The 17261-nt window shown below is 42.9% G+C and overlaps 1 protein-coding gene across 1 annotated transcript; it reads right to left on the reverse strand.

Moving 5' to 3' along the window:
- Nucleotides 1–1919: 1919 nt before the first annotated feature.
- XKRX (XK related X-linked) lies at nucleotides 1920–15635 on the reverse strand. Its single transcript, XM_075538763.1, has 3 exons — nucleotides 14493–15635; nucleotides 10071–10339; nucleotides 1920–3602 (listed from the first exon to the last, which is right to left on the reverse strand). Exons 1-3 carry the CDS (start codon nucleotides 15107–15109, stop codon nucleotides 2857–2859), a joined length of 1632 nt encoding a protein of 543 aa, XP_075394878.1. The 5' UTR covers nucleotides 15110–15635; the 3' UTR covers nucleotides 1920–2856.
- Nucleotides 15636–17261: the final 1626 nt, after the last annotated feature.

Genomic DNA, 17261 nt, shown 5'->3' on the forward strand with positions numbered 1-17261 from the left:
AGCACAGGATTTGGGCAATATTGTGTTCTGTTTTACATAGGGTTTCCATGAATCAGAGTCCACTCAATGACACTGAACAACAACAAAATAACGAGAACCCGCTAAATTCCCACTGATTTGAGAACACTCTCTTAGCTGTTGTTACAATGGCTTTGTTCTTTTCCCCAAATGTATTAGTTCATTTTTTAATAACCTTTTCTGGCTCCATATATACCTCTCTCCCAACTGTGAGGCTTCAGGATTTCAAAGGATAACAGGAAAATAGATTAAAGAAGTGTTTTCAGATGGAATAAAGCTTCCTCTGTCCAACCACCATATTCTAAACTCTCTTCTTAACCTGTGCGTCTGGAAGATTCTGTGGAACAGAAGTTCCGAGGGCTCATTTGCATGCTCATTGCTAGTCTCTTGTCTCTGGGTAAGGACAGCAGGTTTTTCAGGTCAGAAGCTGTTCCACACCCTTCTCTCTAAAGTCCTTGCATTGTCAGGAAATTCAGTCACTGAGACTGGTCAGGATACGTGGGAGAAAACATGCCTGGTCCAGTACTGCCTTGTGCATTTCCACTCTACTGCTAATTAGCCTGCTTGCCTTGGATTCTCTCTCTCTCTGTTTCCATAGCACCACCGCTTAAATAGCTGATTCACATGGCTTTTATGCACCAAATTATACTCCTGCTCTTAATTGAGGGCATGCTGACCATTGGGAAGAAATTATTGCTTGAATAACAAAGAGGCAGTCTGTTCTGGAGGTCTAATAGATTATTTCTTTCAAATCTACCTTGAATAACACAGTAAAGAAAAAAACAAAACAAAAAAACCCAGCACTGGGAGCATTTGATGGAAAAACCCAAGTCTCTTTTTTATCATGAAAAATGGAATGAGGAAGTTGGTGTTGAAGAAAAGAAATCTCCCCTCCTCCAAAGCAAGTCACATCACTCTCCCCCAAATTAGATAGCCGAACCTTTTATCCTCAAACACCATTTGTGATGGCAAAACCACAGTAGACAAGCAAGGAAATGGAACAAATCTAGTACTAAAAGGGTGCTCCTTCTTCCCAATATTGTTATAACACTGGATATGACAAGGGAAGTAGATATTTTTTTCATGTAATCCTGAGAGAAAAACTAGATGGTAGCTGATTTTAAATTCTCATAGAATTTGAACTTTCTCTAGCCATGGAGAGTAGGTGAATCCCCAAAACTATTGCCCTGAAATAATTTTTAAACCTTAAACCAAAAATGTCATCTCTAGTCATCTTAAAAGCAAACCATCACTTATTTTACCTAGTAAAGAACGTCTGTCTTGATTATTGTGCTCTTTCAAGTATTATCTGCATGGGATCAAATTAATAACAGCAACTCTAAAGAACAGGCAAGGACCTTAGGGGCAGCGAGTTTACGTTAACAGGGGAGGGACCATTTTGAAAAGGAAGGTGAGAAAAGTTGCATTCTTGAAGAATATAATCAATGTCATTCAATTGTACATTCAGAAATTGTTGAATTAGTATATATTCTCAACAACAAAAAACCAATTATGTAAAATTTAGATGGGGGCAGGAAGCCTTATGTCAGATTGGTCGCAACCCCTTGCAACATTGTTGTGGCCAAAACTGAGGCACACTACTACTTGCTTACTCCGTGAAGGGCAAGCACTGGTTAGGTAAAGGCTGAGCCACTCAATCTCGATAGGAAGTGACCACAGTTAAATTCAATCCCTTGGTTAACATCAGGCATCCAGCTGATATCACCAACAAAATACGTAGCCAATAGTAAAATCTAAACCTCAAGATATATGAGGAAGGAAGACTGAAGGTGCATCAATGAGCAAAAGTTGGCAAACATAGGCTTTTTATTAGAAAGTAAAATCCCGCAGGCAGAAACCAGAATCAATGAGATTTCATGTGGACTGATTTCCTCCTTCTTCATTTACTCTGAGAGTGTTAGCCACCTCGTCTAACCCCAAACAACATAAAGGTGATGGGTGATGTCCCAACCATTATTCCTTTCTCTCCCCACCCCCTAAAATAAAAATCAATAAAATACTCAGGAGACAGATACAAGGCAGTCTTCATTTCTTCCACACATTCAAAACATTTGCAATTACAGATCAGTTTGAGGTCCGCATCAAGTAGTAAGATGACAAGAGCATTACAAAAGCTGGGGTGGGGGAATCCCCATTTATGAGGCAGTAGGTGAGAGATTTAATCCCACCAGCCCAAGCTGGGGGCCCATGCAAGTCCCTGAGAAAAGAGTCATTCTAGTGTGTGTCCTAATCGGCACTCCCCTGTCCTAGTGTGCCTACATAAGCCTAAAGGGCTGCCAGAGAATAGATCCTTATTGAATGATTACTAGGTAAATCTTGATGGAGAGCTAAGTTATTTAGGGAGCAGCTCTTTCAACAACAAGGGCCTTCCTCTTGGCAGAGATCCTCTTTGGAATTTATTTTCAGACACTCCCACAGTTGCAGTTTCCACATGTGTCAGACTGGTCCCTGTGAGGTTCCCACAACTGGTAAGAATCCTGGACCTTCCTTCAGCTCATCCCAGAAAAGTTCCGTGAAGTCTGAAGCAAATGAGCAGAGCTAGAAGGTTCTATTCCACCGGGCAGTCGGACAGCTATTGGGGATTGGGGTCGATGTTGAACAGTATCTCTGAAGCTTCCACGTATGTAGCGGGTCCTCATTATGACCAGCAGTATTAAGGAACCAACATTTATTTGGAGCCTGTTCTTTCTTCAGATGGGCTTACCAGAAATCTCAAGAAAATATTCTTGTGGGTACTCACCCATGAGCCTTATCCCCTCCTTAGGTATCACTGTTGCTCTTGGAAGATCCCAACCCATCTCCAAATGAAAAACAGAATCAGACAATGCTTTGCCTTGCTTCAGCCTCAAAAGATGGCTGTAAGTTCTCAGACGTGCCCTGAGGGTGTCGGTGGCAGCAGACACAGTGGAGGTAGTCCACTACATTGTGGGTAAAGAGTGAGCGCAATGGATGCAAGTACTGGAAGAAAAGGAGCATGAAGCCAATGGAAATCAGATAAGCTATAATAAGCTGCAAGGCAATCAGGGAGTGACAGTAATTCAGTAATATTTTCACACCAAAGAAGTTAAAAACCAAAACCATGATCACATTTTCCACTAACCTCACACTATAGTGGAGGCCCATATGTCCCCAGTTCTGACCCTTGTCAACAAGTTCCCTGTCTGCCAACCTCAATTGCATGGCTGACCAGCAAGAGAAGTTGATGCCTGCATAGAGGACAGTGACTGAAATCAGCACCACCAGGGTGCCTACCCGGCTGAAATTTTTCTCAATGTTACTGGGCATCTGGGCACCACTCCTCCAGAACCTCACCCAAGGTTCAAAGAGGATGATCAGGAAGTTGAGCAATAAGAAGGGCACAGCCTTTAATTTCAAGGTGGCTGAGAATAGCACTAGAATCATTAGGCGGGAAGTGATCTCCAACGACCTCCAGATGGTGATGCAGAGGACTTCTAGAGGCCCAAGGCGTATCTTGTATTCATCGTACTTGATCTGCATAGCCAACATATTGCAGAGGGTAGCTCCATAGGTGACAGAGATCAGGGAAAAGACCATTAGCACAGCTGTAAGAAAAAACAAACGAACAAGGAACAGGGGAAAAAACAAAACAACAGAGTCAATGGCGATGGTGAAGGCTGTACTTAAATGAGAGGTCTTGGGAGATGGTAGCTGAAACGTAAGAGCAACAGTATGATAATTGTTTGCTATGTAAACAAATAGCATGTATAGAAAAACTGAAAACAACCCAAAATGTTTTGGGTTTTTTATTTTTGGTGTGTGTGTGCTTTCCCTTTTCTCTATTTTCTAAATTTCCCACGATAAGCAAACAATGTAATAATTTAATAATCATATGAAAAAGAAATTTACCTTTTCAAAAAGAGTGAAGCCTTAGCACTAACACTGAAACCTCGCTAACATGAGAAGAGCAGCCAAAAAAGGACAGGGCAGCATTTATATCACAAAACTGCCTTCTGAGCAAAATGTAAAGGAGGCAAAAAGAAAAATTTTTTAAATGCAGTCTTAGAGACTCACTAACACAAGCTTGTGGAAAACATGGAGTTAAAAGGTAATGGTATTTTTCCATGAGATTTGTGGCACCTTCTTGAAATCCCTCATGTGACGTGTATCTTCTTCAACAGATGAATCTTGTTTGTGCACGCTTGAATTCCAGTGATATGTATCAGAACATGCACTGGAAATTCCACAAGGACAGAAGGAGCCATGTCTATTTTGTTCACCGCTGTGTTCCCAGATATACTGCTTGCTATCTCATTAGTGCTTAAAAAATGTTTGAGGAATGAAGAGTTCCAAATTCAGAAAGGCAGCATAAAATAGCTAGGATTTAAGGCGCTTGGTTCACCTGTGTGGGATCTGGTGCTAATTCACTGAGATACTCTGGAATTGCTGGTATTTGTTATCAGCGATGTTAATTCATCACTACCCATGCCTTGGTATACTTGCGGGAACCCTGGATTTCTGACAGTGGTTTAAAACAAGCAACCAAACAAACCCATTTCCTAGACCATCCATACATGTTAGAGAAGAGAACCTGAAGGATCCGGATGCGTTCTACCTTTCTGTACCCTGTCTCAACTGTAGAAAACCAAGATGGGGGCTACTCATCCAAGAGAGAAGTCAGTGTTTGCAGGTCTCATCAAAAGAACGGAATTCAGAAAATCTGAATTTAAAAATGAAAGACAAACACCCCCTAAGGAAATCTGAAGGAGCCACAGCTTTGTAGCTGCGATTTCCCACCCCTCATCCTCACTGTACATAGTGTTCAAATCTTCACCGACTGTCCTGGGAGATGCCTTTCCAAAGGCCATGCTGGGTCCCATCCTCAAGAGCCGGTGCTGCATGCACAGTGAGGAATGTCAGCGCATCAACGCTTTCTCTTGAATTAGAACACACTTATGAATAGGAGTGTGACAAAAGGAAGGAAGCCTGATGAGTCACATAAATGTACAAACACTTTCCATCTGCCTCCCTACGAATATACTCACCCCGTACGAGAACATAATGGGGCTAGTGACTCTGCTTATCCACTCTGGCTCAGATGGCCTCCAAGAAAAAGGGGCCCAGAAAAGGGGTACTAAGGTACAAATCAATGCATGGGTTAAAATTAAAAAAAAAATAAACCGAAAAGTTGCTATCCAAATCCTAAAAGCTATAGTACTGTCAGAAAAACAATAGGAGATATCACCGAGGAATTGAAAATTGGGAAAACTTCCTTTATATCCTTTGTATAGTGATCTAGTTGGAACCTTCTTTGAAGGTAGACATTCTGGGGTCTTTTTTTTTGACATTCTGGGTTCTAATCCAACATGACCACCTATCACTTATGGGACCATAGAGTATTTACTTAAGCTCTCAGTGCCTCTGTTTCCTCCTTTGTAGGCTAAGGGTAATAGCAGCATTTACTTCATATGGTTGTTGTAAAGATAAAATGACTATAATTACAGGTAAAGGGCTTAGAGCACAGGTTCCCAAACCTATTTGGCCTACCACCCCCTTTTCAGAAAGAAAAAAAAGAAAACGCCTTCAGTGATCCCTGGGCAATGGGAAACTTTTGTACTCTAGTTCATACTCCAAGATAAAGTATAGGTATCTGCTTTTGCAGGTCCCTAGATCTTTCTAGCAGCCCCAGAAGAGCACTATCATCCACTTTTAGAGTATATAATAAACAAGCCATGAACATATTAAATTCGATCTGCTACCATCATCATTATCCCCTACCTCCCTATTTTCAAAGATGTAGTACATCCATTTTCATCACCTGGGTACCACCCTGGCACTTAGAAAACCAGATGGCTTAGAAACATAACACCTACAAAGGAGTTTTGCAAAAATGTATAAAATGATACTGAATTTTATGGAAGTACATGAACTTAATGAAATGGAAGGCTTTATCATCTTCTAATATGAAAAGTGATCAATATTAAATGCTGTAAACTCTTTCTAAAATAATCTACAGAAAAAATGTAATGCAATCTCAATCAGTTCAATGAAGTTTTTTTTTCTTTTGGTGGTACTGTTTTGCTTGTTTTTTTAAGTGCAGAACTTGGTAAATTGATCTTAGAACTAAATCAGTTTGTAATATGGGGTGAAATGCTCTACCAGCTATGAGCTGTGGAAGTCCTTGGTAAAAAAGTCACCAGATCTAAAAGCAATAAAGGATTTGACAAACTGAGGCATTAATATTGCAGAATTTCAGGAGTTACTGTATGTGCATTGTGCTGCACATTTCATGTGTACATGCATAACAAGTATTATTCGTGTGACCATATGTATGTGTGTATAAGCGTACCAGCCATAAGACAAAGGCATACATATACACTCATCCACAGCAGGGAAAAGACTACTATCCAGAAGAACTAAATAGCTCTTACACACTAATAAGATGACAAAAAAATCCACAGGAAAATATGAGTGCAATGCAAGGGGGATTCCAACACATGGAAAATTCCATTCTTTTTCATTCCTTTCCCCCAAAAACTTTTGGAAACAAACAATTCACAGAACCCACTCAATGCCCAAACATGAAAAAGATGCTTAGCTTTACTTAAAATTAAGATAGTAGATTAAAATAACCAGCTATTTTACAATTATACTACTAAATAATACTTAGCTTTAAGACATGGGGAAACATACACATTCATACACTGTTGTTGGTAGTCTAAATTCATAAAACATTTTGGGAGAGGTACTTGGAAGAATTTATCAAAATTCAAAATATGCATACCTTATCACCCAGCAATTTTACTGCTAATACTGACATCTCATTCAAGTACAGAGGTATTTTCAGAGATATTCACTATATCATAGTTTGTAACTAGAAAAAAAACTTTTTGCATGTGAAAAATTAAAACACATTTTAATCCTACCAAGAGAGTACTATGAAATAAAGAATGATCTAATTCATATAAGAAAAAATTGAAATTAAGTAACAAATAATTGCTACTAGGTTTCCAGTTCATACATGCGCAGGTATATTCCAAACAAAACATGTTTAAACATGTCTCTGCAATCAATGCATGGCGAAAGACACATTCTCTCACTCATGTGTGTGTCTGTTCAGGTCCGATCAAAATTGTGCCTTCTTTGGGAATCTGCTGGGCCAGTTCAATTCAAGGCGGAGAAATCTGCTCAGAAGGGTTACAGCAACTAATTGGGGAGATTCCAAAGAGGTCATCTCAATAGATTATCTTGAGGATCTGGGGAGCTTATTATGAGAAGAAGTTAAAGAAAATGGAAATCTGCATTAGTGAGAGAAAGACCAGAAAATTTGTGCTGAGGAATTTTTTTCCATCACAATAATGTTCATTCTTCAAGGTAGCAAGATATGCCTTAGAAGAATTTCATTGTGAAACTTTATCCCGTCCACCTTACATGCCTGATCTTGCTCCCTCAGGTTTCTTTGTGTCCCCAAGGCCCAACAACACTTCCAAGGAGCACAATATGAGTCCCTTGGGGATGCCAAAGCTGCATTTTGACGTAGTGTAAATCAAAGAGCCCAGAAGAGTTAGAGGGATAGAGACATTGCCTTTACTAATGCATAGACCAGATGGAGGGTATGTCGAGAAATAATGACTTCACATTTTAATAGTTTTGTTTAATAAAGGGGGGGTCTATCACTTGTAGCAATATTTTTTGACTACCTCACACAGTTATTACTATATATTCTATATGGATATATAAATAACTATGGAAAATAAGATATACTGCCATGCTTTTAAAAAAGACATATTGTTGAACACAATGTTTGACACCATCCACTTTGGGCACCAAAATTATAAACACACATAGGAGGAAGCTTCAAAAAGTTCTTGGAAAAATGGAACTAGAAGGTAATGGAATTTTTCTATGAGCTTTCTGAGGCCCTCTCATATATATTGTATATATGCTTATATTTGCATTGTCTGATAGGATATCCAGTGATTGCACATACAATAATAATTTCAAACTATACAGAAGGGTATATAATAAAAAGCAAAGGTCTACTGATTTCTTAGTCCCACTCCCTGGAGGTAGTGTCTTGTCTACCTTTCCAAATATTTTCTGTGCACAATATGAGTGCCTTGGAGATGTCAAATCTGCATTTTGATATAGTACCTCAAGTACCTGTGCGTCGATTACTGTATGCATGTATTACTTTCCTAATGTACAATATTTTCTTTACGTGATTTCATGACCTTCAAGGTTCTCAGGAGGAAAAACGTCATCATGTCTAGAAAATCTCTCCTCAAATTATGGTCAATTCTAATTAGGTGAAAAGTTTTAAGACCAATAGAACTTCATGAACAAGAAAAGAGGACAAAATCCCTCTGTACATTTATTTGAGGCAAGGGGCTTTGCTGAGCAGGGTCAAGACCTACTAAAGAACGGGTCTACAGCAGTACCCATGTCTGTACCAGCTGTACTAATCTCATTACCAGCACTTTGTGTCCTCTTTGAAATCACTGACCCACATTTCATCCTGGGCTAGAAGTCTTACTCATCTCAGGATTCTTCTTTTACAAGTGGGGAATTAAGGCAGGGAATGAGTCGGTTACTTCCTCCAAAGATCGTAGAGGTTAGAACTGGGGCCAGGGCTGACTCGCAAAAATACTCATTCTACACCCCCCCCTTACTGGAGCTGGGGACAAACAACCTTGTTGACTCCATGTAGGTCACAGTAGAACTGTGCCCGGTAGGGTTTGACTGGCTGCTCCTTAGAAAGTAGATGGTCCGGTCTTTCTTCTGGGAGGAAGGAGTGATAAAATCAATGGTTTCCAATGTGACTGATTAGAATCAACTGGAGTATTTAAAAAATATCAGATTACTAGCCTCCCTACCCTCTAGGATTGATTGAAGCCCATGAAAGGAATTTAACTTTTCCAAGACTTTATCAATCTCTTACTTTAAGGCTTCCATCCCTAAACCAAGATCAAACAAATAAAAAATCAAATGCAGCATAATTAAAACACTCTGGACAAGGGAAATGAGTCTAATGACTTCTGATAATACTAGCTTCTTCTGAGCTCACAGACAATTTTTAGTCTCCTTTATCCCAGTTTAAGAAGCCTCCCTAAAGTTTTCTAACAATCTCTCAGCACTTTCCAACAGAACTTTCTCTGATGGATCCCCTCATACAGGGGTTTAGGAGAGGAGATAGGTCAATCAGGGTGCGATGTAGTACCGATGAAGAACACAGCTTTCCCCCAGATCCTGGATGCTTCCTCCCCCCAACTACCATGATCCGAATTCTACCTTGCAGGGCTGGATAGGGCAGAGGTTGTACACTGGTACATATGAGGGCTGGAGGCACAGGGAATCCAGGGTGGATGATACCTTCAGGACCAAGGGTGTGAGGGGCGATGCTGGGAGAGTGGAGGGTGAGTGGGTTGGAAAGGGGGAACTGATTACAAGGATCCACATGTGACCTCCTCCCTGGGAGAGGGACGGCAGAGAAGGGGGGGAAGGGAGACTCCAGATAGGGCAAGATATGACAAAATAACAATGTATAAATTACCAAGGGCACATGAGGGAGGGCGGAGTGGGGAGGGAGGGGAAAAAAAGAGGACCTGATGCAAAGGGCTTAAGTGGAGAGCAAATGCCTTGAGAATGATTGGGGCAGGGAATGTATGGATGTGCTTTATACAATTGATGTATGTATACGTATACATTGTGATGAGTTGTATGAGTCCCTAATAAAATGTAAAAAAGAAAAGAGGAGAAAAAAAGAAAATGATTAGGGCAAAGAATGTACAGATGTGCTTTATACAATTGATGTATGTATATGTATGGACTGTGATAAGAGTTGCATGAGCCCCTAATAAAATGTTTTTTAAAAAAGTAAAAAAAAAAAAAGAACTTTCTCTGATGATGAAAATGGTCTATATCGCACTAATAAGTAACCACTAGTCACATTCATCACCTGACGTGTGGCTAATGTGACTGAGGGAGTTCTAAATTTTATCTGATTTAATAGCCATATGAAACCAGAAACCCCTGATATGAGTGAACCCCTCCCCTCACCTGACCCCACTCACCTCTACCCAGGGAAACCTCTGCAGAGATCAGGGTCACATAAAGCTGATAGGTCAGCTGGGGCACTGAGCCCAAGAAGGCTTGGATCTGTGACATACGTTTGTAGGCATTTCGGTGCATAGCCAGGGTCCGGATGGAGTGGCCCACCTCCCATTCTATCAGCACCTCCTCGCCATTTATTAGCATCTTCTTTCGGGTGAGGCTGACATAGGGCTCCTCCTGCCCCTCTTTCTTCCACAGTGTGAGATACTTAATCATGGCCTCCAAACATCTGCAGAAGTAAAGCATCACGGGAACTTAACTAAAGCTGTCTTGGGAAAGGAGACGGCAGTGAGGGGGAGACATAAGTTGGGCAGTTGTACTACTTTTTGCCATTCTGACTGCTGCGCTACACATTTCTCAAGAGTCAACGGGTTGGTAATGCTTTCTACAATGTACTTGAGTCTAAATCCTTTTTACCTACTAAAAAAATAATTTCCAAAGGACTTCTTGGAGATCCGTGACAGAAAAGCATCTCAGAAAAAAAGGCGCTAATACTGTGTTCTGCATCCAGAAAGGATGAGGAAGGCACCAAAAGGCCTTTGTTTTCTTTGGTTTGGTAACGCCTCAGGCCCTGAGGTAAAGTATTTCTTCTTCAACGCACTCAGTTCCAAACTGGGGGTCTTTCAAGTTCTGCTTTTTCAAGACAGAGACAACTACAACCGTCTCAGTTAAAAAGTCTCTAGTGCAGTGGTTCTCAACCTTCCTATGTCGCAACCCTTTTATACAGTTCATGTTGTGGTGACCCCCCCCCCAACCATAACATGATTTTCATTGCTACTTCATCACTGTCATTTTGCTACCGTGATGAATCAGGCAACCCCTGTGAAAGGGTCCTTCAACACCCCCCCCCCACCACCTCCAAAGGGGCCACGACCCACAGGTTGAGAACCGCTGCTCTAATGGAAGTTGGAGGGGAGGGGTTAAGAAACAAAACTTCACATATCCACTTAGAAACCAATTAACAAGGGCACATACAAGACAACCCAGAACCAAATGTACTACATATCTACAGAATCTCAAAAGCTTTCTCAAGGGTGGCTTCTTTTAATGCCACTTGACCTATTTGAGGACAATCAGTTTTGAAGCTTGGTTCTTTCTGTATAAGGAGGATAACATACTTAAGGAAGTCTACCACCCTTACAACAGTGAAAAGACCACAGTTCCTGCTGTACGCTTCTCATCTCCAACCCTCCCCCCACCTTCCCCACCCACCACCCAAATCAGAAGTCCTTAGCTGTCCTGATGTGGTGAACAGGAGAAAAGCAACTAGAACATCTTGTTTTGGAACACCTGAGTTACCCCTACTTATACGGAGGACTGGAACTGTCGATCATTTCTTGTGACAAGGAAAAACATTTGTGATGAGAACTAAGAGATCATCCCTGATAGACTGAGGGCAGAGGCCGTGATAGACTGAGGGCAGAGGCCGTGATAGACTGAGGGCAGAGACCGTGATAGACTGAGGGCAGAGGCCGTGATAGACTGAGGGCAGAGGCCGTGATAGACTGAGGGCAGAGGCCGTGATAGACTGAGGGCAGAGGCCGTGTTTATCTTACGCACAGTCTTTATCTCATAGTGAATGTGTAAAAAATATTTGTTGAGTGAGAAGGGATAAAGAAGACATGGTGAGGATGGCAGTGATGACAAAGATTGAACAGAAAGAAAAAACATATAAAAATTAGGCTCCGTGATTTCTGTTGCTCTCTAGGCTCTGTCTCCCTGTGGAAAGGTTTCAAACAAGTGATGGGTACATTACTCATAGGACCCGCTGAGATTGGTACGTGTGTACCTTTCTGAGGCTTGTCATTAAAGCTTCCTGTTTCTGGGAACAAACTGTAAAACCTGAGAGAGCAAAAGATGAAAAGAGAGAACAGATAGGAAAAACTGGGCATGCTTCCTCTTCAAAGGAAGGCCATAAGGGCCTTTTCAACAAATCATTTTATATTTTGACCGTAGCCCAGCAATGCTGTTGCTGAATAAAATACTGGGCGAGGCAATAGTGTAAACGCTTTGGTTGATGCTTCCAATCTTAAGGCTATTTACTGGCTGCAGCAGCCCTGATGGCACACTGGTTAAGTGCTTCCCTATGCCTATTCGAACCCACCCAGCACTGCTGCGCGCGACACACCTGCCAATCCGCTTCGGTAAAGACTGCATTCCAGTAAATCCTCTGGGGGCAGAGCTATTCTGTCACATGGAGCCACTATTTGGAATCGATTTGGCACCCAACAACAACACCGATTGGTTTATATCACATATCTAGCTTGTTTAGAAATTTCAGTAAATTTTCATTTTCAGAAGTATGTTTTCATACAGGCTCTCCCAACAGCGATCATGTGGCTGATAGAATTAGTCACGTTCCTACCTACTTTTTAAAAAATGGTCTTGAAAATAGGCCTATCAAAGGTTTATTGTATGAATTTTTCATTAGTTTCCCTAATGTAGGCTTAGCTGGCTGAAGTGGTAAATGCCTCCTGTCATTTGTAGTGGAAGCTGAATCACAAAAATGAAACACAGCACTCCATTCAGAGAGACCACATCAAAGAATGGCTTGGGAGGCCAGAAAGTAAACATGAGAAGTAAAAATTGGGGGCTAGGTAGTGCTTGCTGAATTTTGTACCTGGAGAGAACTTGATGACATAATCAGTATATTGTATTTGGGGAGAGAAGAAAGATTTTATTATCTGCCTTGCTCCTCTAGTGACATCTCTAAGTTCCTTGGTCCCAAGATAAAACTGAGGTCTTCTTTTTATAGCTTGGCATCAATGATTTGGAATTGAAATCCAATTTCAATTCCAACAAAGTTATATGTAGGCTTACTGAGTCACAGTTGACCCATAGATGTGGTTTGACCTACTTGATGTGTGTGTGTGTGTGTTTGTTTTAAACAAATAGGTGCCACATTTTTAATTCATGACATTTCATGTAAAAGCTTGGCTTGGGGACTTCTCTGTAAAATTGAGGGGTCTGGCCAGACTGGATACAAATTACAAAATGGAAGCAATGGGCTGGAGCTACAGGGCAGCTGCCACTTTTAGACAGGTCATTCGGCCTCCACATTCTACCTACAGTATTCTCTACTCTCAATTATTTTTCTGGCCACAAGACTTAGTTTTCATTTATTACCACATATTAAGCTGCGAGTTTTCTTATATTTGGCCTGCTTCACTCAGTTTTGATGCTTGACTGACCCACACACAGTTGAATTTAAGAGTAATCATCTAGCCCAAGCCATTTGTTTTGCAGATGTGGAAACGGAGGCCTAGGCATCTTAAGGAAGGTCACAAAAGTCACATACCCAGTCAATGAGCGAGTCATGACTAGACTCTATGTCTCCTAAATTCCGGGCCACTGTTTCTATTGATAGCTCTATTATATCTGATGAAACCTAATCAATTCCTTCCTTTTTAAATATATTTGTATTGATAACCTTTTAAAGGGTCGGGGCTCCATCCTTCATTAGTTTCACAAATTGTCTGTCATGTTCTAAGGAAGAAATCTCTTCCCATTGCAATTACAACACCAAAACGCTGACCCATATTCCTCATCTGACTGCTGGTTTCTGCCTCTCTTGCAATCAAGCTATACTTGGTCCATTCCTACCTTCTGACCTCATACGTTTTGCAATGTCTTCCTACTTTGAAAACTCTAAAGTATACAAATGAGATTGCTGACACAGATGCCTATCTCCCTAGGATAAAGCCCATTCTAGTCCCTCCAAGTCAATCAGAATGGAAAGACTTGATACTATGACCAGGTGCTACAGCATTCAGATGGTAGATGAAGAGATGGATCATCCTTGTTTGCCCATTAACCATGTACCTTTATTGAGGGACAAGATACACAGATACACTGGAGACTGCTGAACTGACAGACAACAACGAACTATAACAGGCTGGGGCGCCAGATTACTGTAGTTGATTGAAAATATTTTCGAGATGTCAAAGAATGCTAGAAAACTTGAAAATGGCAGCAGCACTGGTGCAGACAGGGCAGTCAGGGTCAAGAAACTAAGTATGAGATGCGGTAGAGAGAGGGAGGGAGGGAGGTTCATTCAATCTACAGAGTGTCTCAATGCACACACTCTGCAGCTATGGGCCGTGTGTGTAGGGTGAGCAAGGTCATCAGCCTCATACTATTTTTCACAATCCGTCTAATGAAGTATTATCAAAGGTGACACCAGTTTGGAATACAGGGACACATCACATGTTTATCATGGTTACAGTTGGCATTTGGGAGGATGGTAGGCAGGGAAGTCGAGTGAGAGGAAATGGAAAAATCAATTAGATCAGAAGCGCAGTATTCACCTCATAAATACTCGTTGACTTTATCTTTCTTTGCATACATTTGGGGATACAGGAAGAGATTAAAAAGTTGCTCACCTGATAACAGGTCCCAAGAGGATGAGATGCATAAACAACGATAGAGGCTTATCTTTAGCCAGATCTCTGTGGACAAAAACGAGGGTCAACTGGACCATAATGGATGAAAACATAAAGAAGGAGAAGGTGTACGCCATCCAGTAGCTCTCATTATTTTTTCGATAAATTCTAACCATATACAAGGCAGATGCAGCCTCCCCGCAGTACAGAAAGGTGGAGAAGAGGATGCCAAACGGGAAGGTAAAGCGGGGGTTGGCCCCACGGATGACATCTTCCTCCAGGGGTGAAACCTGATCCACACTTGGATCCTCCGGAATCTCATAAACTCTGTCCATCCTAGAGGTTTCTGAGTGTTGAGGTCTGGTCTTCAGAGCGCACACATCCGTTTCCACCCAAGAGCACCCTGGAGTCGCCACAGTCCAAGTATCAGTGAGGAGGGGCCCGGGCAAAGATCCACTAGTCAGAGCAGGGACCCTCTTTCCTAGTTTCAAATTAGTCTTGATGGAGTCTCCAGCGGAGAGTCTTGGAGTGCCACTTTGAACTTGATTCTTGATTGGCTCAGAATTCCGATTGTCAACATGCGTGCTGTGAAACTTGGATAAGGTGAAAGCAAGCATCCCAGCGCTCAGTCGGGAGTCCAATTCCAGGCAGGCAGTAAAGGGCCATGGAAGCAACTGGCAGGTGGGTAGTGGCAGGTGGGTATCCCCTTCTGTGGGGGCCCCCCCAGACGCTCAGCAACTCCTTTCTAGACGTTAGTTACCAGCACTGTCACTCTCAGATCAGCGGAGAACCGAGGCTGGGCTGGAGAGAGCGCGCGGGCTGAACGTCCCTTTGGGGGAACTCGGTTAAACGTCCAGAAACTTATTGCTAGGCTGTGGCTAGTCGCTCGTCCGCTCGCCGACGACGCTGGCTCGGGACCCACGCGGAGCCCAGGGCTCTCCGGAAGGCTGCTCAGGTTCCCCAAACGGCCAAGCCCCGCCCCTGAGCAGCCAGAAGACGCGTGACCCCGGGGCAGAAGCAGTGTCACCACCGCGTGCCCCAGCGCGGTATTCCAAGTATTACAAGAACAAGCGAGGCAAGATCTACCCCCGCTCCAGGATCTGTGCCAGGGTAGAGGGGCTTCTTGTCCGCGGAAAAAATAACTTTGTTTGTGAGTTATCAAGGACCGACCGGCCAGGCTGAGGTCGCCAGGTTCCTGAGCGCCATCTGCTGCCGGGGTCCTGCCTGAGCAGCCTCAGAGGCAGCAGCAGAAATCAAAATATCTGGCAGGCGGGGGCGGGCGAGGCGGCAGGGGCAGCTGGGACCAAACAAAACCAGCTAAAGCGTTCCAGCGTGGCCCACCGAAGCATGCTCTAAGTGGAGAGGCCCAACCGACGGGGCTTGGCTTGGGCCACTCCACAGAGGCACTTGTCACCAAGACCCCCTGACCCTGGAGGGAGCCTCAGCATTCTTCTTCCCTAAGAGCAGCAGGCTCCCACTCCTGCCCCACCCTCCCTAATTTGCTAACTGGTTGGCTTCCCCACTTGCTCAACCCACGCGGTCAGGCAGGTGTGTCTGCCTCTTCTGCATGATTGAACCTCCCTAGGTCCTATTGCCCTCCAGATAATATGTCGGGAGGGGCGAGGGTTGTCTGGGAGGCAATTGGGCCATAGCATCACTTTTCCAGGCAAGATTGTACACAGAAGAGAGATGATAGGATGGAAGGGGGTGTGTGTGTGTGTGTGTGTGTGTGTGTGTGTGTGTGTGTGTGTGTGTGTGTTAAGATTCAAGGTCAGCCCACGGGCACTGAAGCACATATTATATGCCTTGAATTCGCCACTTGCAAAGGGAGGCCAAGATATGGGGATTAGAATAAACTTCCAGGTCTCTGGTTGAAAGATTCTGAAAAGGCGCCAAATTCTAAATAGGTTGGCCAGGGGCCAAGAACGCTGCTAGTAAAAACTGAGAGGGGTGTCCTAAAGCGCGCTGAAAATTGCCTGGATTCTGAAGCACAACCCTCCCCCAGCTCACTGAGCTTTTGTTTGCATGCCTTCATTTGCATAATTCTAAACCCCAGAGAAAGAAAGAAAACATCTGCCTCCTGGTAATAATATAACAGCGGCCGAGCCTCTGCCAGTTGCCTTTTGCGTCAGGAAGTCAGTAAAAAAAGAATCTATGTGAGGAGAGGCTGAGTAGCAGCCGCCACCTGGGGGCTGGAGGCGGGAGGGGTGGCCTGAAGAAAGCCTTGTGGTTGTGGTGTGAAGGTTCTGGCACCTGCTATCTCCTTTGGGGTGGGGGTGGGGCTGTTGATTCCGGCACAGATTCAAAGCTGAAGTCTGTTGCCTTCTAAAGTTGGTTCCCCATCTTGGTCTGAACCTGGGCTAGCAGCTAAACTGGAAGGCTGCTGGTTTTGTTCAATTTCATGAATGAGGTCCAAACTAGCTATCAATCTGAGAACTCTTCAAAAAATGTGGATTCAGGTCTTCTAGCTGGCACCAGATTCTCTAATGCCAGTATATGCAGAACATCCTGGGCATGATTTAGAAATTTAGAAATCAGTTCTTAAGATGGATCTCATGTAGTCTGACCAACTCAGTGGCCACCAGCCCCAAACCCCCCACCCTGCCATGTCCTGGGAAAACCTAGATGTGTGAACCTAGGAAGAATGTGGAATCCCAGCATTTGCCTTTCTCTTTTAAAAGCTTTTCCATCTGTTTCCTTGTACTCTTATTCCCCAAGTACACACATGTGCAATGCCATCCCATTATATCCCCAAACAAGTCCGGTTTG

The sequence above is a fragment of the Tenrec ecaudatus genome, chromosome X (assembly GCF_050624435.1).
Source record: "Tenrec ecaudatus isolate mTenEca1 chromosome X, mTenEca1.hap1, whole genome shotgun sequence".
In the NCBI taxonomy this organism is placed as follows: Eukaryota; Metazoa; Chordata; class Mammalia; order Afrosoricida; family Tenrecidae; genus Tenrec; species Tenrec ecaudatus.

What these genes read in the sequence shown, in the direction of transcription:
- XKRX (XM_075538763.1), bottom strand. Translation starts at nt 15,109, where the DNA reads ATGCTTGCTTTCACCTTATCCAAGTTTCACAGCACGCATGTTGACAAT. An exon ending in CTCTTGGGACCTGTTATCAG is followed by an intron (nt 10,340 to 14,492) that starts GTGAGCAACTTT and finishes TTACTTCTGCAG; the next exon opens with ATGTTTGGAGGCCATGATTA. An exon ending in AGAGGTTTCCCTGGGTAGAG is followed by an intron (nt 3,603 to 10,070) that starts GTGAGTGGGGTC and finishes TTTTTCTTACAG; the next exon opens with CTGTGCTAATGGTCTTTTCC.